At 42.7% G+C, this 24,315-nt stretch overlaps 1 protein-coding gene across 2 annotated transcripts in view; it reads left to right on the forward strand.

Moving 5' to 3' along the window:
- Positions 1-3,417: 3,417 nt before the first annotated feature.
- POU2F1 (POU class 2 homeobox 1) overlaps positions 3,418-24,315 on the forward strand; it is a 185,231-nt gene continuing 164,333 nt past the window's right edge. For both annotated transcript variants that reach the window (XM_030301799.1, XM_030301796.1), the window contains exon 1: positions 3,418-3,492. In XM_030301799.1, coding sequence (XP_030157659.1) covers positions 3,432-3,492 — 61 coding nt within the window. In that variant the 5' untranslated portion in view covers positions 3,418-3,431. The remainder of the gene's footprint in view (positions 3,493-24,315) is intronic.

Genomic DNA, 24,315 nt, shown 5'->3' on the forward strand with positions numbered 1-24,315 from the left:
CTCAGGTCATGATCTCGCGGTCCGTGAGTTCGAGCCCCGCGACGGGCTCTGTGCTGACAGCTCAGAGCCTGGAGCCTGCTTCCAATTCTGCGTTTCCCTCTCTGTCTGCCTCTCCCCTGCTCATGCTCTGTCTCTCTCTGTCTCTCTCTGTCTTAAAAATAAATAAAACATCAAAAGAGTTACAGGAGTTTTCTAACTTATGCAGACAGAAATCTAGGGAACCTGTGTGGGAATGGATATTGAGGGTCTGGGATCATGGTAGAAGGAACATAAAGTGGATTTCTAAACCTCCATGGTTTTCTGTGTAAGCCAATTCCTTGTAACAAATCTCTTTCATATATATGGTTGATCCTTGAACAACATGAGTTTGAAGTACGCAGCTCCTCTTATATGCAGATTTTTTACTGTATAGTACTGTAACTGTATTTTCCGTAAGATTTTATTTTTATTTAATTTTTTTAATGTTTATTTATTTCTGAGACAGACAGAGACAGAGCATGAGCGGGGAAGGGGCAGAGAGAGAGGGAGACACAGAATCTGAAGCAGGCTCCAGGCTCTGAGCTGTCAGCACAGAGCCCGACGCGGGGCCCAAACTCACAAACCGTGAGACCATGACCTGAACCGAAGTCGGTCGCTCAACCGGTGCCCCTTTCCGTAAGATTTTAATAGCATTTTCTTTTCTCTAGCTTACTTTATTGTAAGAATGTAGTACCGATATATAACTTACATAGGCTAGCTAGAACATATAAAATGTTATTTTATATTTATTTATAATACATATAATATATAAAATAGTGTTAACTAACCGTTCAACTATTTCTATTATTGGCAAGGCTCCCGGCAACAGTAGGCTGTTAGTAGTTAAGTTTTGGAGGCATTAAGTTTTGGAGGAATTTGGAGGAATTTGGACTTTTGCAAATTTGGACAGGTTGCCATCCTCAACCCTGCCTTGTTCAAGTGTCAACTGAATAATGAAAGTCATTATATATATTTCTCCCATTGGTTTTGTTTCTCCGGAGAACCCTAATACAGGCAAGTTATGTAACATCTCTGCGCCTCAATTTCCCCATCCTGGAAAATTGGGATAAATGGTTTCTACCTCCCAGAGTTGTGAGGATTGAAAAAAGGAAATGGTATACGTGAGTTTGCTGAGGTCAAAGCAGTGTTTTGTACATTTTGGTATTTTCACCACCTGAGTAAAGCTCATGGCAGAATGCAGATGTTCATAAATATTTGTTGAATAAATGACTTTATCAATTTTTAAAAGAATCCTAACATATATAACTGTATTATTCATTAGTTTTTATTCAGCAAATATTTATGAGTATCTACTATGCCCAGGCATAAATATTTTCATTAAGAGGAAAATGAATCATTGATACAGACTATTTTAAACTATTTTTTTCCTCACAGAGCTATTCTTCCTTAACTAAAAATTCATTCCACGAAATTTGCTTTTTATGGAAATGAGATAAAGAATGAATAGCACAGGCACTGGCTTCAGTTACTCTCTGAAAGTCATATTAATTTACTTTTTAAACAAAAGAGCAAAACAAAGAGTAAATAGAAGATAGGCATTTAAGTAAAGGTATCTGGGTTCTTTGTCTTAGTGGAGGTAATTTCAAATTCGTTGTCCTCAGAGCAGGGGCATGTCTTCCCCTATAGTAATGCTGGTGAATATAATTTATGCCATATTTCCGGATTAATTGTAACACGATTGAAATTTGCATTTCCTTAACTGTGTGGTGTTGGTGTGGCTTGAAATAATTAGATTATATGCTGGTCCAATTATTTGAACAGTCATGCACACACCCTAAAAGCTTAATTACCATGAATAAATCAATCCCACCCCAAATTCATTGGCTGTCACTGACAATAGCTTCAACTGTACTTGCACAGTGTAAGGAATTCAGTGAGGAGGCTAAGACCCATGATTAAAACTTTAGTCGTTAGAATAACTGCTAATTCTCTTAGAGATTCGTTTTCTTCAGTGTAGAATCTGCAATTTTACTCCATTTAAACTTTACAGTCATTTCTCTCCAGACTAGGATTATCTTTCTTCCATCTTTCCTTCCTTCTTCCCTCCCTTCCTTCCTTTCTTTCTCTTTGCTTACCCGGAGATACTTTTCTTTTTACTCTTAAAAAATATTGGGGGATATTCCAATATTCTTGGAAAAATATTAGGGCTTTTGAAAAAAAATTCGTAACGTAATTAGACCTGAGTCTGGTCCAGGGAAATTTACCATTAAAGAAACCTTAGAACATGACTGAAATAAAGATATTTACAACAGAAAACGCCTACTATTATAGTTACTCTGAGAAACACAGCAAAGTGAAATTCTTGATGAAGCTACTGCTGATTTCGACATCTTGATTTATTAGGTCATCAGTTTCCAGTTTACGGCTAGGTTTTATTAAACATGCTGCCAAGCGAAAGGGAGACTGCCTCTTTATGGACTACGGGATGGACTATTCGTTTCGATCCGGTGAGCGGCGATCGAGGCACGTGAAAGCCCCACCAAGGGTAGGGGCCGGAAATTAGCGACTTAAACATTCGGATCCCGAGAAGCCGGCTGGGTGTTAGAAACAAGTAGAGGAGAAGCGATTTGGGGCTAATTAAAACCAGCACAAGACACTCCCCCTCGTGTTAGCCAAGGCCGGGTCTCCAGCATTTGCAGAGCTGGGGGCGGGGACTAGTTAGGATTCAAATTTAAAGCGGGACGCCCGCGCGTAGCTCAGCAGGTGCCTCCAGCCCGGCTCCCCGCGGCGGGCGTTTCCGCCCCTACCTGCCCACCGGGCCGGAAATTACCTAGCAGGGGAGCTGCCCCTCCTTTGTTGTCAGCGGTTCAACTGCGCGGAAAGCCTTAAAAAGTGCGCAGCGGCGGGGACGCCGGGGCTGGTCCGCCCACGGGTACTCCACGCGTCTCCAAGCTCTTGGCTGCCGTGTCCCTTGCCCTTTTAGTATGCCACTGGCCATTGGGGGACGTCGGAGTAAAGCCGGGAGGGCAGTGAGGCGGGAGGAAAGGGAGGATTATCAGAAGGGACGAGCACTCAACGTACTACACAGGTTACGCTTCAAGGAGCCGAGAGGTAACGCATGCGCCGCCTGCATTTCAGGCGCGTGGAGAAAGTCGCGCATGTGCAGAGCCGAGAGAGAAAAAAAAAAAAATGCAGCGAAGGGGTGACTGGCAGGTTGAGGGCGCTTTAGCTAGTGAGGAGCCACGGCAGGCAGCGGGCGCGTGCGCACAGCGCCCGAAGGGGTGGGGCTCCTCCGAGGGGACGGCCTCGCGCGCCCCCTGGCGCGAGCCCGGGGAGAGGAAGGAGCGGGAGGGGGCGGAGAGGAGGGAGGAGGCACGGAGGGCGGGAGGGGGGAGGGGAGCCGGAGCGAGGGAGGGTTTATCGACCGGGCGATTTTGGTTAAAATATTCAAAATGGCGGACGGAGGAGCAGCGAGTCAAGATGAGAGTTCAGCCGCGGCGGCAGCAGCAGCAGGTAATCATTACAGCATTTTACATATTCATATTCATACTCAACCCCGGCTCCCGCTGCCCCCCCCCGCGACTTAGCATAATTTATTAGTACTCAGGATTATTATAATTAACGGCGGGGAGATGGGGGGCCGGGGAGCACGGAGCCCCCGCCGGGCGCCGAGCGGAGGGGGAAAGAGGCTCGGAGCGGCCAGGCGGAGGGGGAAGACAAGGGGCAAAGGGGGCTGCGATCCACCGCCCTCCTCCTGCCCCTGGCCCACCCCGCCGCCGCCGCTCGCCCGCCCGCCGGCACCGGCCCTCCTCCTCCGCCGGCCGCCGCCGCCGCCGCCTCCTCGCCGCCGTGCCCGAACCCGAGCGGGTCCGCGGCGGGGCCGCGGGGCCGGGGCAGAGGGAGAGGACAATAAAGACATTTTACATATTCATAGCCACTGGGCCGACGGGGCGCGGGCGGGCGACCCGGGCCGGGCGGGCGCGGGGTGGGGGGGGGCGTGGAGGGGGATGGAGGTGGCGGCGAGCACAATGCCGGGGAGGCGGCGGGGCCGGAGCGGACCCCGGCGGCCGGACAGCCACACGCGTCCCCCCGCCGGGAGTGGGCCCAGGCGGGGGGGCGGGCGGCCCGGAGGGCGGCCGCGGGTGCGCCCGGGGAGAGCGCCCCGCCGGCGCCCGCGCCCCGCCGCTTCACCGGGGTCCGAGCGGGGCTGAGCCGGCGGGTCACGGCCCCGGGCACCTCGGCCGCGCCCCGCTTGTCCCCGGTGTGGCGGCCTGACCTGAGCCAGGCCCGCGCTCTAGGTGGGTAGGGGTGAGCGGTCGCGGGCGCTGCGAGGTGGCCTCGGGGCGGCGGGGGTGGGGAGCCCGCGCAGGGGTCCGCTTCGCCCCCTCCGGGGCGGACAGGGTTGAAAGGCGGCCCTCGTGGGAAGTTCCCCTCGGAGGGGGATGTCCTCCGGGGCAGCCCCATGTGCTCCAGACCATCGGTCAGCAGTCCCCTGGGTGCTGGAAAAGCTCCCAGTCTCCGGTGGGCCGTGCTTTTCCCCCCGGGAGTTGGGTTGGAGGTGCCTGGCGTGGTCTCATCTTCCTCTCCCCTGCCCCTCCCCGCTCCCCCGCCCCTCTGCGCTGACCCGGACCCACGGGGCCCTCTTGCTCCCAGGCCCCAGAAGCACCCGGAGGCCTCTCAAGAACTCGGATGTAAAGGCTGCCCTCCTGCCCCTGCCCCACAACCGGCCGGCCTGACAAGTTGATAATATTCTCGATTTCCCCTCTCCTGTTGGGAGTTAGGTAGGGGCGGGGATCCCCCTCCTCGGTTCTGTGGTGTTGGTTCCTTGCTGGGTGCTGGGTCCTCTCTACTGTCTGCTTAGCCGAACCTCTCTCATTTGAATAATGTCTAATTCGGGGAGGTTTATATTATTGAAATGGCCGCCCGGCTTTCCCCGCCTCTCATGTTTAGTAATTCAGACCTTTAATAACAGCCACTCACAGCCCAACGCCGTGTTTATATTTTACATTCGCCCCATGTGCTTTTGTGGTTCGATATGATTCTTTTTTTTTTTTTTTTTCCTTGGCAATCCACGGGGCTCTGAGATCAAACCCAGGCTGTGCTGGGAAGAGCAGGGGGAGAGCTAGGCCTTGGCTTCTCTGCCAGTTGCCTAGGCCTCATTTTCTGCCGCTTGATTTATTTACTAATAACCAAAATGACTTTCCCCCACCAACTTCCACACACGTACCCGGCCTCCGCGGGCAAAACAAACCCTCCCGGGGCCTTCACCAGCATTAAACCAGCTCCTAGCTAAGCTCTGACTCCGTAGTGTTTTGTTTTCTCCTAAAAAGATTTTCTCATAGTTTGCAGTAATGTTAGGCCTAAGGGGAAAAAAATCTTCTCATTTTCAGGGACGAGTGAAACCTATTTTGACTTAATACAAGTAAGTCACTTTACTTTAGTGATAGCTCTCCCCTGCCCCTTGGCTTCCACCTCCAAGTTAAACACTTTCCGGCTTTGTAAAGGTCTGCACTACTTGTAAAACCTATAGTTGTGTGTTGTTGTTGTTTTTCCCTAGGAGTTGTAGAATAGTTAAGTGTTTTAGAAATTCCAATTAACAGCACTTTCAGAATGTCTCAGGGCAGCGTTTCCTTTTCAACTTCTTCATTCTAATTTAAGATAGGGCTGATATTAATTTTGTGCTGTCCCTGTCAAGGTTTGCGTATTTTAATGGGAGCACTCCTAAAAACCAGAGACGGGTTAGGTTTTCTTTGAGCGGTTTGTGTCACGGTTAAATGAGTGAACATAGCAGAATAAACATAGTCATTGTGTCTACCCTGATCTTGGAACTTATTCTCTTCCCAGCACACCCACCCCTCTTTAAGTTGTCAGAATTGATTTTATGTTTTATGTAGAATCAGGACAATTGGTCTGTGAAAGTCAGGCTAACTTCTGTTGTTTAGAGGAAACAATAATTTTCATTTTTGGTTTTCTCTTAGTAAAGCTTTTTTTCCCCTTTTCATTCTATCCAGTTTTAGTGTGTTTTATAAGAACATAGAGTTGCTTCTCATTGGTGGCTTTTTTTTACCCCTGCTAGTAAAGTACCAGAGAAGTGTTATTTAGCTCTGATGTGTTAAACCTCTGAAATTATAAGGCACTTTATTTACGGTCAGTTGCTAGGTACATATTTTGGGAGACATTAGTCTTCAGTTTAATTTGTAACAAAATTGTAGATTTGGTGGGCTAAAAGCAAGCCAATTTCAAATAACCAGTTCTCATCATTTTTCCTCTTTCACATCCAGTAGGCCGGCCCGAATGCAGCTGGGGGAGGGGGGGGGGTGGGGAATCTGTAGCTTTCATGTGAATGTTCAGGTGACTGACTGCTTTAGAGACCTGAAGCATGAGGTCGAATGGACAAAAGGCAGTAATATGATTTCATGCCTTAAATAGCATATGTTTTTGCACCCGATTCCCAAGATGTGGTCAAACTGATGATGTCATTGGACAGAGGACAAGGTGCAGTTAATTTGATTTATTGTCCTGAGGTGAAGTGTAGCAGTGAAACCTTCTCATAGGGAAACCATTTATCTCAGGACAATTTCCTTTATAGCTGCAATTTAACCACTACTGAGGCTGCAGATATTTTCTCCAGGATGATAAAATGTATGCTGAATTTTATAAACAAAATTCCACCGTTAGAATTGTTTTAATAGAGAAAAGGATGAGTATTGTTAACTGGCATTTTGGTTGGCATTCCATGCTATTGTAAAAATTCGTTTCCTCAGGTTCTCAGATGGAGACTATGGGTTTTAAGTAAGTACAATCAATGTACTTACTTTGATTCCAATGATTGGAAGTGATCAATATGTTTATTTTAGAGAGGTTCTTTGTGATCTCCCCAACTCTAATAAGAAGGTGCCAGGCTAAAGAAAGAGAGATCGTTGGCCTTAGTACCTATTAAAAAGAATTTTTTTTAATCTTTTAGTTTTGGAGAAAGAGAGAGAGAGACAGAGCGTGAGCTGGGGTGGGGAGCAGAGAGAGAGAGAGGGAGACAGAATCTGAAGCAGGCTCCAGGCTCTGAGCTGTCAGGGCTCCAACTCCCAGACCGTGAGATCACGACCTGAGCGAAGTCCTACGCTTAACCGACTGAGCCACCCAGGCGCCCCTGGCCTTGGTACCTATTTTAATGAGTAAAGTGAAATTGAAGAGAATGAGCACTATACATTCTTTTAAAAACTGAAATTACAGTGTTTAAAAATAAGGTAGATACTTATAAGAAAGCATGTGCTTTGCATACAGTTTAAAAAATAATTCAACATTCTTTTTGGATTTGTCTTAGTCTGGAGAAATGTATGTGTTTTGATTGATTAGTGATTTTTAAAATTACTACATTGTGAGGTAGTGATTCCACCTAAGATTTTTGACATAGAAGGTTTTCCTTTTAGACATTTTTCATCATAATTTTAACTAGTGTATCTTACGGTGCTGATTAAAATGCCTTAGGACTGTGGTAGGATGCTGTGCTTTATCCCTAACTCTTCCAAGCTTGATAGAGTATTTTAGATTATTTTTGAGCCTTAGTTTATAACCTGCCCATCTCCTTGTGTACCCATCTGGCAGGCTACTCACAAGTTTTCAGAAGACCCATTGTCCCTTTCTTAACTTGCCCCACCTACTAATTATAATGGTACTTTTGAGTTTAGGTCTTGAAAATTCATGTGACAGCTGACCAAATGTTTTTAATATTTGAAAGGACCGTTCTGCTTCCAAGCTATTACTGTAATTTTAAACATCTTTTCCAAACTAATTTTTAACTCCTTTCATTTTGTCATTGTCAAAATTCCCAGGAATCAAGGAAAAAGAGTGACTGTTATTCAGGTGTACAGTGAATAGTATTCTGCCATATTTTTAATTTACTATTCTCTGCACCGATAAGCAGCAGAAAGCAGAAGAAATAAAATGTGTTTTATTGCTGCCTAGATTGAAGTAATTGTTAATCTGTTATTCATCTGGTCATCGGATTTCAGAATAAATTTAGGGCTCAGAATGTTAAGTCGCTCTTACCAAGCCACCAAAGATGTTTAAAGAAGCCTTGACTGTCTTAGGCAGGTGCTTCTAAAATGGCAGAACCGGAGGGGTGCCTGGGCGGCTCAGTTGGTTAAGTGCACGACTTTCCTCGGGTCATGATCTCATGGTTCATGAGTTTGAGCACCACATTGGGCTCTCTGCTGTCACCACAGAGACTGCTTTGGATCCTCTGTCCCCTCGCCTCCCGCTCCTCACATGCTTGTTCTCTCTCAAAATAAGTAAATTAACTTTAAAAAGCTTGTGGGCGCCTGGGTGGCGCAGTCGGTTAAGCGTCCGACTTCAGCCAGGTCACGATCTCGCGGTCCGTGAGTTCGAGCCCCGCGTCGGGCTCTGGGCTGATGGCTCAGAGCCTGGAGCCTGTTTCCGATTCTGTGTCTCCCTCTCTCTCTGCCCCTCCCCCATTCATGCTCTGTCTCTCTCTGTCCCAAAAATAAATAAAAAAAGTTAAAAAAAAAAAAAAAAAAAAAAAGCTTGTAATATAAATGAGGTAACTAAATCATGTAATATCCTAGCCTTTCCCCAAAGCTTAAAAAAAAGAATGACAGACCTGGAAATTTGAATGTTATCTTTCATAAGTGGTTGGCATTAAAAATGAAATATTTGAAGTTTCTTGAATCTATATTATTTGATCTTGGATATTTGGCTGTATGTCTTTGTGTTTAAGTTGTTTTTATTTTTTATTTTTTTTTTAATTTTTTTAACGTTTATTTATTCTTGAGACAGAGAGAGACAGAGCATGAACGGGGGAGGGGCAGAGAGAGAGGGAGACACAGAATCGGAAACAGGCTCCAGGCTCTGAGCCATCAGCCCAGAGTCCCACGCGGGGCTCGAACTCATGGACCGTGAGATCGCGACCTGAGCTGAAGTCGGACGCTTAACCGACTGAGCCACCCAGGCGCCCCGTGTTTAAGTTGTTTTTAACATTGGTCACTCACTTTCATGAACACGTTTCCTTTGTACTAGGAAGACTATAACATTACGTAGTGGTGATTGCCTCATTATTAACGGTTATTTTTGTTTGTTTTTTTACATTGAAAACACACAGCTCTACTCTTTGTATATTAGTTTTTTGAGCACTATTAAAATAATTTTCTTTTTTTAATTTTTTCATGTTTATTTATTTTTGAGAGACAGAGTGAGCATGCTGGGGAGGGGCAGAGAGAGAGGGAGAGATAAATCCCAACCAGGCTCCAAACTGTCAGCGCAGAGCCCTACGCGGGGCCTGAATTCTCGAACCGTGAGATCACGACCTGAGCCGAAACCGAGAGTCTGACGCTTAACTGACTGAGCCACCCCGGCGCCCCTAAAACCAATTATATTTTAAAATACTGGTATATGGCTATCATTAACTTGTTTTTATACAACAGTACTTGTTCAGTTACACAGTTTTTGTGATTAGTAAATACTGTGAAGTGCAATTTTAAGCAGGGATGTGTTTTCCCAGTGGAAGTGATTGGGTTTAAAACTATTTAAATAATTACTGTTTACAGAATGGAATAAGTAACGCAACATGCTCCTTTTGGGTTACTTAGGTTCTTGTTTCTGTTGCCTTTTTTTAATATTAAATTTAAATGCTTGAGCAAACATGCTTATTATTTATTTTTTCAAGGAAATCCAGTATCAGGTGTCAGAATGTGCATTTGATTGTCATACATCCGTCTTACTGGAGTTTCTGTACCCCTTCTGAATGCTTTCCTTCTTTTGTTAGGAAACTCTTTGGGCAGGGATTTTGCTTAATTCTTTTATTGTATTGCTTAAATAAGGTAAATATCTTTTTGAGGGGAATCAGGGATGAAAGAGGTAATAACTACAGATTGTAGAGAATAGCAGTTTCCTTACCCATCTTTTGCTGAACATTTTTTGTGCAATATTGACATTTTGTGAATAGAGATAATAACTTTTCAGGTTTATATTTCTTCTTAAGTTATTTGCACTGATGTGAGTGTTATCTAATCGTATCCATGGGAAGAGGCAGTCTTAGGGCCCTCCTACTCCACCATCTTCCCAGCCTCCCTCCTTATATTTCCTCTTAGGGATAAATCTGTTTTATTTTGTACTGAAATATCTCCATGTTCTAAACTGGCCGTGAGCCCTTATAAACTCTTTCAGCAGTAATAGAAATGGGGAAAAAAAATGGCATGAGTGGAGCCATTGCCTGTGACTGATCCATTTACAATATATTTAGAATTTGGAATATGAGAATTGTCTTGAGTTTCAGATCCTCTGATTTAAAGAAGCTCTTTACATATTATGCATGTAGTTTATAGAGTTCTGTGTGTTTTTACTATAGGGTGTTATTGAGGATTGATAGGTTATGTTGTTTATACTTAGTTGCTGATATAGCTCCTTTGTGTCATGTTTTTGGGTTTTTTTTTTTTGTTTTTTTTTCCAGTTAAGCAAATACTCAAGTTTTCACTGTTGCCTAGATTTGCTGACAGGACTAGTAATGAACAAAAGAAGAATCAGCAAACCTCTACATTTATCAGATTTTCTTTTTAAAGTACTGTCCAGGAAACTAGGATATTCATCCAGAAAAGGATACATAATATTTATTAAAAAAAAAAAAAAAGACAATGTGAAAAGCACAAAACGAAGCTCAGTATGACTATTGGTAGTAGCTTTACTTAACCTGTGATGTTGAAAGTCCTTGAAAGTACAGTCACATGGTTTATTTCATAATTCTCTGTGACTTTATTGGTTTTTATGTTGGAATCATAACAATAGTATGTAAAGTTAAATCAGTAAAATAATACAAATTAGTAGGTTTTTTGCGGGGGGACTAGTGAGTTTCCTCTTTGTAATAGGAGATATAAACAGGAATGGCCGGGAGTGAATATTATGTTGTGTCTTTTAACTCCTTTTTGTTTAACATGTAATGGAGTTGTACTGACTGGCTTTGTAACTTACTGTGTGAATATACTTTTTTACAGAAAAGCGACTTACCTGTTTTCTTGATTGAGTACATTTATCTTAATGGTCTGCTTAATGAAAGAAGTCTTTTTGGCTGATTCATACTGCAGCAAGGAAGTTTATTATAATCAGTCCTTTATTTATTTACAATTATTTCATAGTTTACAAAATATTTCTGCTGTGTACCTGGTCTTATGTCAGTTGTTTTTGGGGATAACAAGGGAAATATAAGACTATGCTATGGAGGAGTTGGTATCTTTCCATAGCAAGGAAAATCAAAAAACAATGTACGTAATATAATTATATGTTAGAATATGTAGCAGATAATCGTGATCAGGGTAGATATCAGGGTGTGTCCAAATTCGCAGGAACCAAAGGATCCTAGAGCCTTTATAGCTGAAAGGTAATGTAGATACCGTCTATCCGCTAGCCTTTACAGATGAGGAAATGTTCTCCCAGCGATTCAGTGTCTTGCCCTCAGTCTCTTCACTGTTGAGGTAGGCATCAGAACCCAAGACTTCTGACTTTCTAGACTCCTCTCCACACCCCCAGTCTCTCTGCCACATCACTGCCAGTCAGATAAGACTTTAAGCAGAAGATGAGTTTTAAAGCTGAGCTTAAAAAAAGGCAAAAAGAATTAGGAATGGGAAGACAGAGAAGCATATTGCTGGGGAAATATTCAGGATTGTAGGTAAAGAATGAGGCATTTGTTCTAGGTGCAGGGTTTTTAAGGAATCCCGTGATAAAAGTGATGTTTTAGGATTGATGTGGTGTACAAGATGGTTTGAAACAGAACGCAGAGATTGTATCCATGGAAACCAATATATAAAAATCGAGGCATTCGGTTTGCCGACTAATTGGTTTAAATGCTATTGGAGATACAAACAAAGATCAGTCACCTGCCCTCAAGAGGCGTTCAGTCTAATAACGATGCAATAAAATAGAGAATCCAGGATAAATATGTTGAGGATGTTGTGGATGTTGTCCAGTTAATCACACAGAATAAGGACCTTGGGGAAAAATTCTTGCCAGGTCTTTATGTTAGGAACTTTTTTATTTCTCACCAATAGCTTTGTTTTTAGTCTTCTGGACACTGCTAATAATTGACTTAGTTTTCTTTTCCAATCAAACTACAGTGTTCAGACCAAGAAAGATGGGAAAGGCAATTATGGTATGCATTTTTCTTAGCCTCCTCATTCCCAGTTTCTTTTTATGTCTTTACCTTTTGTTTTATATTTCTTTTATTTAAGCTTCTGTCTTTAAATTCTTGTTCTTTTGTGTTTTATGTGGGCTGCTTTATATCCCTTCTGGAGCAAAGCAGGTGTAAATAAAATAAAATTACCATCACCATAACATAATGATACTGTCTGTATTTTTATAGCACTTTAAAGTTTATAGCAGCCCTCTCATTTTCATTACCTTAGTTGGCCCTTTCAGGCAAGTATTATTATACCCACTTTATAGTTGAGTAAACTAAAGCCTAGATTAAGTGACTTCCCCAAAGTCATGTGCACAGGAAGCACAAAGTGTGTTTGGGGAACAGCAGGACTTCCAGGTCAGTTATTGCTTAGGCTATACAGTGGGGAGCGGTGGAAGGTTACTGACTCTGTTCTGGAGAGCTCTGAATGCTCTGGGCTGGTGGTGTAGGAGTCTGGATTTCTTCTGCTAGGCAGTAGGGATCCTTTGAATTTTTTTGTTCTGGACTAGCCATGATCAAAGCCCTTAATTCTAAGTGTTTAGCAGCTAATTAGAGTCAAGGGGGATGCTAAGGTTTTGAGCTTAGATTATAAAGAGCAGTGCCAAGTAAACAGAAGCAGGGAGGTTGGAAGAGGGAGCCATTTGGAGACTAGGCAATGAATTCAACTTTGGAGATGTCACTTGAGACATGATTGGTGGCTATTACTGCGTTATAAATTCGTTGTGAAAATCAAGACAGTTTTACTGAATTAAATGTGTGATAAACGTACAAATATTAGGATTGAGATTTGTGCTCCTGCCACTCCACTGTGTGGACTGAGCACTGAGTCTGAGCATTGTAAATCCTAGACCTCTCATTTTGACTTTGCTACTGACTTCTGTGGTTGTTTCTTTCAACAATCAGATGGTGATAACACCGGTGTTAGAGGGATGCCGTGGTGAGTAACAAATTGATAGCAGAAGACTTTTTTAAGTACTATAATAGTTTTTCTTACATGAGCACAAGAGTAAAATCAGCAATTTTATTACTGGTGCTGCTGTAGAGAAGCTTTAGATTGATTCTGTGGGCCATTGTACTTCAGGTTATACATTTCCGTGTGCGGCCAGCACCTTGGGAGAGGGAATGCACTCCACTGGTGCTCTTCTGACATCTTTCCCGTGGAGGTGTTGCATTGTAGCAGACAGAAACTTTGAAGGTTCTCTGTTAATCTGGCCCCCATCCCTGCCTATGCATTCTTATCTCCTACTCCTTCCTTACAGAGCATGATTCAACAGTTCCACCCTTATCAGCCCACCACAAACACAGTGTTTCTTTTATCAGGTTTTAATTTTTTTTTTAATGTTTATTATTTACTTTTGAGAGAGAGAGACACACACACACACGGAGTGCGAGCAGAGGCGGGGCAGAGAGAGAGGGAGACACGGAATCCGAAGCAGAGCCCGATGCAGGGCTCGAACCCATGAACTGTGAGATCATGACCTGAGCCAAAGTCAGACGCTTAACTGATTGAGCCACCCAGGCACCCCAGGTTTTAATTAAAAAAAAAAAAAAAAAAAAATTTACCTAGGGGCCCCTGGGTGGCTCAGTTCCCTACGACTTTGGCAAGTCGTGATTGCGTGTTTCGTGGGTTTGAGCCCCAAGCTAGGCTTTGAGCTGGTGTCACGGGGCCTGCTTCGGCCTGTCTCCCTCTTTCTCTGCTCCTTCCCCAATCATGCGCATGAGCACGCTCTCTCTCTCTCTCTCTCTCTCTCTTTCAAAAATAAATAAACATGAAAAGAAATAAAATAGGGGCACCTGGGTGGCTCAGTCGGTTGAGCGTCCAGCTCTTGATTTCAGCTTAGGTCATGATCTCACAGTTTGTGAGTTCAAGCCCCTCCTCGGGCTCTGCGCTGCCAGTGCAGAGCCTCCTTGGGATTCTGTCTCCCTCTCTCTCTCTCCTCCTTCCTCGCTTGTGCACATGCATGTGCTCTCTCTCTCTCTCTCTCTCTCAACTTTAAAAAGTTTATTAAAACGATAAAAAAAAAACTACCTAAAACTTTGTGTTGAAGAGCTGTTCAAGGAGGGTGGTGGTATTTTATTCTGGTGCTTTGGGCTCTCTTCATCCTTCCCTCCCCACCCCCTCCCACCCCCTCCCCGTCCTGCTGCACAACCCCATCCCAGTTTGAAAGTAAGCCCACCGTTTTGGTCAGGCTGGCACTTGGGATGCTCTGTCAGAACCTGTGCTCACACTGACATCCCTTTGGAATGTCAGGGTATGTGATGTGGTATAGTGAGTGAGAGACCTGGGTTCTGGATCGCTGATTAGCTTTGTGACTTGGGGACAAGTTACTTCACCACTGACTTTTTTCCTTTTTCTACATATTTGTAAATATAAGTTTTCACACTTTTAAAAGCCGTTGGAGTTTTTTGTAATGAATTTTAGGCAGAAGCTTATTATATAAAAGGTGAGAGTGGAGCAATTCTGATTGAAATGGGTGTCAGAGGTAGGAAAAGCATCCCGTTTCCCATGGTGGCCCTCAAGGCAATTTCACAGGATCCTGAAGGACTCCTGCTCAGCACATGGTTTGAAAGCTGTTGTCCTTGTTTATCATAAAGGCCCTAGCTCCTGAAATAGCTGATCTCTCAAGCCTGTGCTACTGTCCTAGTTTCTCTGAGGTTAGCTCTTAATTTGTGTTCATTTAGCTAATTCAGCACTTCATTATACACAGTCTTATTTTCTTCTCTGATTGAGTTATGTAAGTAAACCTTGTCTCCAAGAGCCTTGAGATCAAGAACACTCTCCTAGGGACGGAGCGCACATTTAGCAGATAATGTTTAATTGATTAAATTAGGGGTTCTCAATCTTTGCTGGGATAAGACTCATCCCTGGGACTCTCAACATGCAGAGGCCTAGGCCTTACCTCCAGAGTTTCTAATACACTAGAGGTCTGGGCATGCATAGTTTAAAAAAGCTTTACAAATGATTCAGTAGCATTGAATGATTAGGACAGTTTAAATAAGGATAGTTGCATTTCACGACCATTGCTTACACTATCTTGAACAGCGGTTCTCAATGTACAAAAAAAGTCTCTGTAGTGGAAAGATCAATAGAACTAAGAAACCTGGATCCTTATTCCGTCTGTAGCACTGTGTAGCTTCTTTCCTTCCTTCCTTCCTTCCTTCCTTCCTTCCTTCCTTCCTTCCTTCCTTCCTTCCTTCACGTTTATTTATTTTAGAGAGAGAGAGAGAGAGACAGACAGAGCATGAGTGGGGGAGAGGCAGAGGGAGCTAGAATCCAAAGCAGGCTCCAGGCTCTAAGCTGTCAGCACAGAGCCTGACACGGGGCTCAAACCCACAAGTCATGAGATCATGACCTGAGCTGAAGCCAGACACTTAACTGACTGAGCCACCCAGGCGCCCAGCACTGTATAGCTTTCTGATGTTGAACAAATCACTTAACTTTTCTAGCCCATAGGATTTTCACTGATGAATTGTGGATTGTTTTCATACTTTTTTTTTTCTTTTTAAGCTGTGGAATTCTTCAGTACTATCTTTTGGATGAAGGCCAGTAAACACAGATACTTTGAGTAGCTTGGCTTTCATCTGAATACTATTTTAATAAATTTATTAAGAATATAAAGCATGATAGGTTTGATCCTATCTTAGCAACAGAGCTAAATCACATGAGATGGGTAGTCCAGAAAGGTAGCATTGGGATTTTAAACTGGAAACATCTTATTAGAATGTGAATGAACAAAGACAGTAAGCTTATCAGGAACTGTACTAGTTCTCAATGTGAGCATGAACTGGATTATAATTAACCAACCTGACTGGTCCTTCTGCATTCATTTAATTCAGTAAATATTTATAGAGCTTGTTTTATTCCTTGCCACGTACGCAACATTGGAGATAGAATAGTGAGACAGATAGAGTTTTTGCCTTCAAAGTTTATAATCTGCTGGGCAAGTCATACATTAGATAACACTGTTCATACTTAATTGAGTAAAATACGGGAAATCCAGAGTACTCTGAATAAGATAGGGCCTTAAGCATGAGATAGGGGTACCTAATCTGGACAGGAGGACTTGGGAAGGGCTCCCTGAGTAAATGATGTTTACACTGAGACATGAAGGATGACTGCAAGTTAATCAGTCCAAGGCTGAGTGGGAAGTAGGATTGCAGATGTCCTAAGCAAAAGGAACAGTATATACATTATTCTTGAAACCAGTGAAAACACAGCACTTTCAGGGAACTCAAGTTTGGTCTGGGTGGTCCAGAAAGAGTAAGATTTAGCTCAAGAGCTGAAGATGGTTTTCAAATTACGAGGCTATTTTCATGCTGTTTGTCCTTTATAATGGCCCAATACACGGGCAAAATCTGTGGAAGAGGTTCCATACCTTCTACCAAATGTATGAATTTCCAGTGGCAATAATACATAACATTCACCAAGTCTTTGTGCCAGTTACTGTACAAAATCTTTATATGCGTTTTCATATTAATCTTCACAATGGCCCCATGAGGTGTGTGTGCTTGTCATCCCCTTCTTTCACGTGAGACGACAGTGTAAAGAGGCTCAGTGGCACATCTGGGTCTCTGACCCGTTTTGATTGTGGCAGCAAGCAATTAAGAGAATTCTCATGCTTTTAACCATTAAATTGTTTCAAGTCACTTTGATGATGAAGTATGTTAACAACTGTTACTTGAGTTTATCCTTAGTGCGCTTACACACAGCTCCCAGGCGCTTACCCAGGCCCAAATTGTGTGGTCTAGAACCAACCATATATCCTGCAGTTTGGAGGGATGGACGTCTAACTGGTTACTAGACCCAATGTTAACCTAGATTTCAGGTATCTCCATATGTTGGCTATAGAAATATTTTGAAACTGTGTATAGATGGCTGAACCCTGAACATTTTGGATTTCTGTTAAGAATTGTATTTAAAACTGAAGCTCTTTGCAGATGTTAGCATTCAGATAATTTTTATTTGGGGCATCATTTATTTTATATTTTTTCATGACCTAGTTTGCTACCTAGGAAATAGGACTTCTACTGTTATGTCTTCTTTTGATGAACATGTGTCTAAAATGTTTTAATGTTTCTCAAATGAGTTGTGACTTAAAATTGGTAGACAGGCAAATAGCATGCATTTGTTTACTGCTCCCCTGACCAAGCTGTTCCTAAACCAGGGCTGTAGCTTTCCGTTGAGGAAACGTGACTGTTGATTATTGTTTCTGATAAGCTAGCCATTTAGTAGTATTGGTGTTCTCAATCATGTATCCTCTGTTTAGTCTTGCCCAGCATCACCCTGTTTAGTTGTCTGAAATATTTTTCTTTACGCGACCTTGCTGAGAGCCACTCTCGCGCTCCCCTGGTGCTTTCTCGTGCAGTTGGCCACGAATGCCGTTTAGGCAGAGTAATACATACACATTCATATACCAATCAGTTAGAATGGAATCGGTGAAAGTCCTCTGATGTTATGAAAGACATTGTAAACATCACTATCGCCTGGGAAGACTAATGTAATGAGTGATGCTGGAAGAAATGATGGTGTGATTTCAGGGACGTAGACTTTAGCGTCAGGGCCATTGCCAGCTCATGATGTTGGAATCTTGTCTCATCACGTCAGTTACATACGCTGTAAGGACCGGTATCAGGGCCATTGCCAGCTCGTGAGGCCAGTCTCATCTGGTCAGTTGCATACTGTTGTTGTGAGGACCGATATGATGTTGGCTCAGTTAGAGCCCCTTTCCTGGAATGTGCCCCTGATGACTATGTGCATCCATACATCCAAACTCATCCCCCAGATGGGCCTGCCCCTCATGTGTGTGCGCATAATTTACAAAAGGAATCATAGTGTACATGTTTTGTGACTTGCCTCCATCCCCTTTGCTTAAATTTTTTCATGGCTCCCTTTTAGAATTTGTTGAGGTAAATAAGATAAACAATCTTATTTATTTGCTAGGTGCAAGTAACCTTTGGGTAATTTCAAGGCTGACTTCCCCCCCTTACTTTTCCTTTTTTTTTTTTTTTTTTAAGATCTCTGAACTTTATTTAGTTGAATGACTTCTAGTGGCATAAATAACAAATGACACAGTATTTTATTGTATAGACAGACCAATTATTTACTTGATCCCTTTTGATCTAAGCATCCCATCTATAGTGCTTTATTTTTATTTTTGAATTTTTATTTTTATTTTATTTTATTTTTTTTAGTTTTTATTTATCTTGAGAAAGAGAGAGAGAGCAAGCGGGGAAGGGGCAGAGGGAGGGAGAGACAGAATCTCAAGCAGGCTTTGTGCTGTCAGCATAGAGCCCAACACTGGGCTTAAACTCATGAATGGTGAGATCATGACCTGAGCTGAGATCAAGAGATGGATGCTTAACCAAATGACCTACCCAGGTCTCCCGATTTAAAAAAAAAAAAAAAAAAAAGAAAAAAGAAAAAAAAATATATATATATAAGATTTTATTTTTAAATAATCTCTACACCCAACATGGGGCTCAAACTGACAATACTGAGATCAAGAATCACATGCCCCACCCACTAAGCCAGCCAGGTGCCCCTAAAGTGTTATATTTTTTAAAATATAAATCCTTAGGAATAAGAATGACAGAATAAAAAAGTTACATATTTAAATATTTTGGACATGTTATCAGATTGCCCTTGGGAGAGGTACCATTCTATATTTTTATCTACAGTATGTATTTTATCTATAATACTTAATAATGTCAGTTTCCCCACAAGCTCTTTTAAATTTTTGCTTTGTTGATAGATAAAGAATGTCTATGAATATATTATCGTTTTCATATTTTTCAACGTTTATTTATTTTTGGGACAGAGGGAGACAGAGCATGAACGGGGGAGGGGCAGAGAGAGAGGGAGACACAGAATCGGAAACAGGCTCCAGGCTCTGAGCCATCAGCCCAGAGCCCGACGCGGGGCTCGAACTCACGGACCGCGAGATCGTGACCTGGCTGAAGTCGGACGCTTAACCGACTGCGCCACCCAGGGGCCCCAATTATCGTTTTCATATTTTTATTGTATGTTGGGCATCTTATTAAATTTTTTTCTTTTTCTGTATATCTTTCAAATGTCAATGATTTTTTTCTTGTTGTTTTGCACTGGTTCTAGCCTTTTCAGAATATTTGTGGTTTTCCTGAAAATGTATAACTTTCATATTGTCTTTACATGAGTACTTCCTCCTTCTTTCATTAATTAAGGCCTCTCTGTCTTTTGAGAAGCAGTTTAGGGATGAGAGAAGAGATTGGGTTACCAACTGGGAACTCTTAAAACTCTCCCACTGCCTTCCCAATTTCCCCAAACTCTGCAGAGTCAGAGTTAGAGACCTTTTCTCTGTTTCTGCAGATGATATTCCAGCATCTATTTTAGCACTTTTAATTATTGGCTAACTTGTTTCTCTTTTTCAGAATAGCTTAAACTCTGTAAGATTCAGGACTGCATTTTACGCTGACATTTAACACCTGCTTGCTATGTTTTTGGTGCTTAGCAAGGTTGTGTTTATTTATTTATTTTCTGCGTGTATAGAATTAATTTTACACTTGTTACACCAAACAGCATTTTAAACACTGACATAAATTCCCTAATAAGATAAAGCAAAGACAAAAGCGTTATCTTAGAAACAACACCATCAGTCTTCAACTACTATTGCATTTGAACTTTTGTAATTTGAGAGTGTATTCATGCAACAGTCTGTAGACAACTAGTTTTAACAGACAAAGAACACTTTTAAGCAGATATGACTGTCCTAAATTGTTTATTAGGGAAGAATTGTACAGACATTACCTATATTATGTGGTGCTGGAGAGCGTTGGTCTTCTCCACACTGCACGGTGAGACCCACCGACAGTGCGGAGGAACTTGCGGCCCTTTTCATGGCCTTAGCTCCTGCTCTCGCACCTGCATGTGTCAGCCCTCCCATGTCCCTGTGCTGGTGGACTGCTTAGGTGATGCACTGGGTGGCAGGATTTCTTTTCCTAGCCTTGTGGAGTGGACCAGTGAGGATAACCTGAGATTTTGTATGTGGAATCTTCACCAGTCCAGTAGGAAGTGAGGACTCTCAGAGCTGCACAGCGGCGGCCAGCTCACTCCAGGGCAGCCCCTAGGGCTTGGAGCAGACTTGTTGGTTCACACCGTGCGGGCTGGCCTGCCTCAGGAACTGGTGGTCTGCGGCCCAGCCCTGTCCGGTGGGCGGGGCCGGGAGCACCCGAGCACATCACCCTGCGCCCTGACCTTGTCCTGACTGCCCTGACCGTGCCCTCGCTGGAGTGCGCAAACCTCCACTGCTTCCTCCTCCGCGGATCCAGCACATGCTTGGAAGGGCCCATTTTGGCTTCCCAGTATGGATGGAGTGATGTTTTGATTTTCAGATTTTCTGCTATCTGTACGTCTAGTGGAAGAGGAGGATGAACTTGTGTCCTTAAAGAGAGCCTGGGGCTGTTACAAAAAGAGAGAATGTCATGGCCGCGTAATCTAAAATTAGTACTTATGGATTCTGTATTCTCTTTTGTAATGCATTGGTGTTTTATATATCAAATACTTAAAATGATTCAACTTTGAGTAAAATTTACTTTCCAGAGATATCTAGCATGTTTATCTTGTGCCCTTGAGTACTTTCCCAGAGATCTTTGGTATATTGGTCTCCCCATAAGAAGCACATACAGAAGTGAAAATAGCACTGACTCTGGAACAGACTCTCCAACCTGGTTGGAATCTTGGCTTTGCCACTTACTGGCTGTGGGCCAATGGACTAGTTACTTGGCCTCTTTGTAGTACTTTACAGAATAATCTATTTCACTTAACAAGTTTATGCACAGCAAATATTTATTGAATGCTTACAGTTTGCAAGGCATTGTCCTGAGTTTGTGATTGTAAGAACCACAGTGCTTGTCTTAATGGAGTATCCCATGTGACTGTTAGGCCTTTGCCCTCCTTCCCCTGGATCTGTAGCTGATTTCCCTCCCACTTAGCAGAGCTTCCTTGACAGCCAGATCTTACTAACCTGGAGCCAGCTGGTATGCAGGCTAGCCATAGTTTAAAAGAAATAGTGAATTTTTGGAAGAATAAAAATGATAAGCAGAAACATCTACATATTCTAAGTGATCTCTCATTGACTTCTGCATGGTAATCAATAAATGCTTGATGTATTTATCACCTTGGTAGTCAGATGCTTTCTATTTCTAGGCATCTTTTGGCTGTTCAGACATAGAGAGGGGACAGTTGCAGAGGTTGGGTAGGGACTGGTCAGCTGTGGCACTGTGATCTTGGAGAGCAGAATCATACCTTACTCTTGTATAAGATGTTCATTTCAGCAGAAGGAAAGTAGAGAGCATAATTTTCTTAACTGTATGCTCTTAAGGCATTTTAATTTTTTGATCAGATATTTGGGAGGGGAAGGGTAAAGGAGGAATGGAAAGATAATGCCATTTGGGCAGTCTAGGAGTTTATTTAGACTTGATGTACTTGATGGGACCCAACCTAAAATCTTTTCAGTGCTAAATTGAACTGGGGTCTAACCTTCTGGCAAACTTGGGGTTCTCTGGGGCATGGGGAAAAAGAAATACAAGGAAGCTGACGATAGGGAAAAATAATTTAACTTCTGAGTGGAGATGGCTCAACAGTGTTCTGTATGAAGCCGGGTTGACATACAGCAGTGACAGCATTGTAAAGTCTCTTAGTGGCTAAGCGTGATGACAGCAGCCTTGAAGGAGAGAGGTTACCTGGCAAAAACTTGATCAAGCTTGTTGGGGAGTTTAAACTACCTAGACTGTGCTGGGTCATTAATAAAGCTGAGACCTCAGTAGACTCAGATGGTTGCAATGCATAGGGTTTTTCCTAATAGTTGGAGGAGGGGGGGAGAGCTCAGATAAGACATAGCTTACAGTAACAATCTGTATGTGTGTTTTTCCAGGTAGTACCTTTTGACCATTTTTATCAAGCAGTTTAATGTTTTCTTTATCCACTGTAACTGTGTTGTTTTTACTGTGTTGAGTGATGCCTGTGGAATAATACATATTTCTAAGCATCATATATATCCTTAACCATACAGTACACTTGATTAAGTTTACACTCATTTTTTACTGCCATTCGTTTAATTTATATAAATTATTTGGGATATTCTCTAATCTTTTCTCTGTACCTCTTTTCATGTTAATTTCCCTTCCTTCTTTCCCTAGTTAATTAAGATTTTTATTCTTTCAATCCATATATTCTATTCTTTAAATCCTTCCTTTTCCTTGACTTCTCATGTGACTTTTTTTTTCCTGACGCCTTAAATTAAAAAAAAAAAAAAAAAAATTTCTTACGATGCATTAATGCAGACTATCCGTTTGTTTCTTTTCATCCCCTCCTCCCAAATTTAAGGTGGTTTATAAAGAGTCATAAACTAGTAAGAAATGCAAAATACAGATATAAAATAAAATCAGAGGCCTAATATAAAAATCTAATATTTCCTTTCAGTGGAGCACAAGTATTTCTCTAAGCTTCCTATTAGATGGTGCAAAGAAAGAAACCTAGTCAGTTTATGTCCATAACATTTAAAAGCAAACACACTTTTGTTTTAAGAACAGCACAATTCCTTGACCCTAAGATCAGAAGGAAAGTTCTCCTTTGAGGCTCTCTTTGAACAGGACCCCATGAAACGGAAGGAGCAGTGGGCTCCTAGTTAGTCGCCTACTATGGATGCACCAGCAGACTTCATGATGCCCTTCTGTAGGCCAAACACATCAGCCAGAGTACCTCCAATAAAGGCATTAGGTGGTGGATGATTCAAAACAATCTGAGCTAGAAGAGGAAGAGATTTTGGAATAATTAGAGTGCATATCCTTGGCCAGTCTTTCATATGTACTCTCTCAACTTTTTGTTGAGGAAGGAGATATATCTGTGCTCACATAAGTACAGAATTCCTGGCAGTAAGAAGTCTTTTTGGAATACATATGGGCTGCACCGGCTTTGCCATTCTCTTCGTTGGTACTTTTGAAAGTGGAGAAGATGGCCCTGTTCAGGAAGACTAGGCGGCCCTTCTGGCGGCCCCTCAATGTCCGGCTCCTTGGCAGGCCTGCTTCTCAGAAACTCGATTGTGCTATCATACCGGCAGGTAATGGAGTTCAAGGGAACTGACTCTTGCTAACCAAATACAGGATTGACAGGAATAGAAACAACGCTTGTTTGTGTTAACCCATCATGGGAAGTGTAGTTGCACAGTGGACTGGAATTGCCGGCCATTCAGCAGGACGTAATCTTGCTTTAGGAGAAGCCAAATTATAATCAGAAGAGTTGCTTAATGACTCTTGGTCAAGGCCAAGGAAATTAATTAATTATGATAATGGTCATAATTCCTGCTGGCTAAGGTATATTTTGTCCTGAGCAGTGCTAAGCACATCCTGAAAATTTTTGTTTTCCAGGCTTCCCTTTCCTGTTCTTAATCCAGGCACTGTCCTCTAAGAACATTGTTTGCCACTGGCAAAGAAAACTCGGTTGAACGGTCTGCTTAAAAGGTGTTATAAATAAGGGAGAAGATTGATATTTGGTATTTGGATTGTCTGTGAGTCTCCACTCCCATGTTGTTCTTGTTTGCCATGCTGTTAAGACATAGTTCACTCTCAGATACGATAAATATGTTTATCTTCATAGTTTTCACTGCCCTGCGAGAGTAAAAGAACGTAAATAAAAGTGCTGTCCAGGGGCGCCTGGGTGGCGCAGTCGGTTAAGCGTCCGACTTCAGCCAGGTCACGATCTCGCGGTCCGTGAGTTCGAGCCCCGCGTCGGGCTCTGGGCTGATGGCTCAGAGCCTGGAGCCTGTTTCCGATTCTGTGTCTCCCTCTCTCTCTGCCCCTCCCCCGTTCATGCTCTGTCTCTCTCTGTCCCAAAAATAAATAAATGTTGAAAAAAAAAAAAAAAAAGTGCTGTCCATAGGCAGCAGTTCAAGTGGTCATTTTAATGCATACGGCAGGTGTGCACGTGCATGATAAACTGCTCTGGTGCCTTAATGGTTATATTTTGGCATTGTAGTCAAATTTGATACTCCCATCCCAGCCTTCCCTTTTATTTTCATTCTAGCAGGTGCTGGGAATGCTAGAAGCAGAATACGTACCCCCTTGAAACAATATGCTTTGAAAAGTGATCACTTTAATGCAGACATGAAAGTTTCCTGTCAGCATTAAAC

Source organism: Lynx canadensis, chromosome F1, assembly GCF_007474595.2.
Source record: "Lynx canadensis isolate LIC74 chromosome F1, mLynCan4.pri.v2, whole genome shotgun sequence".
NCBI classification, from domain to species: domain Eukaryota; kingdom Metazoa; phylum Chordata; class Mammalia; order Carnivora; family Felidae; genus Lynx; species Lynx canadensis.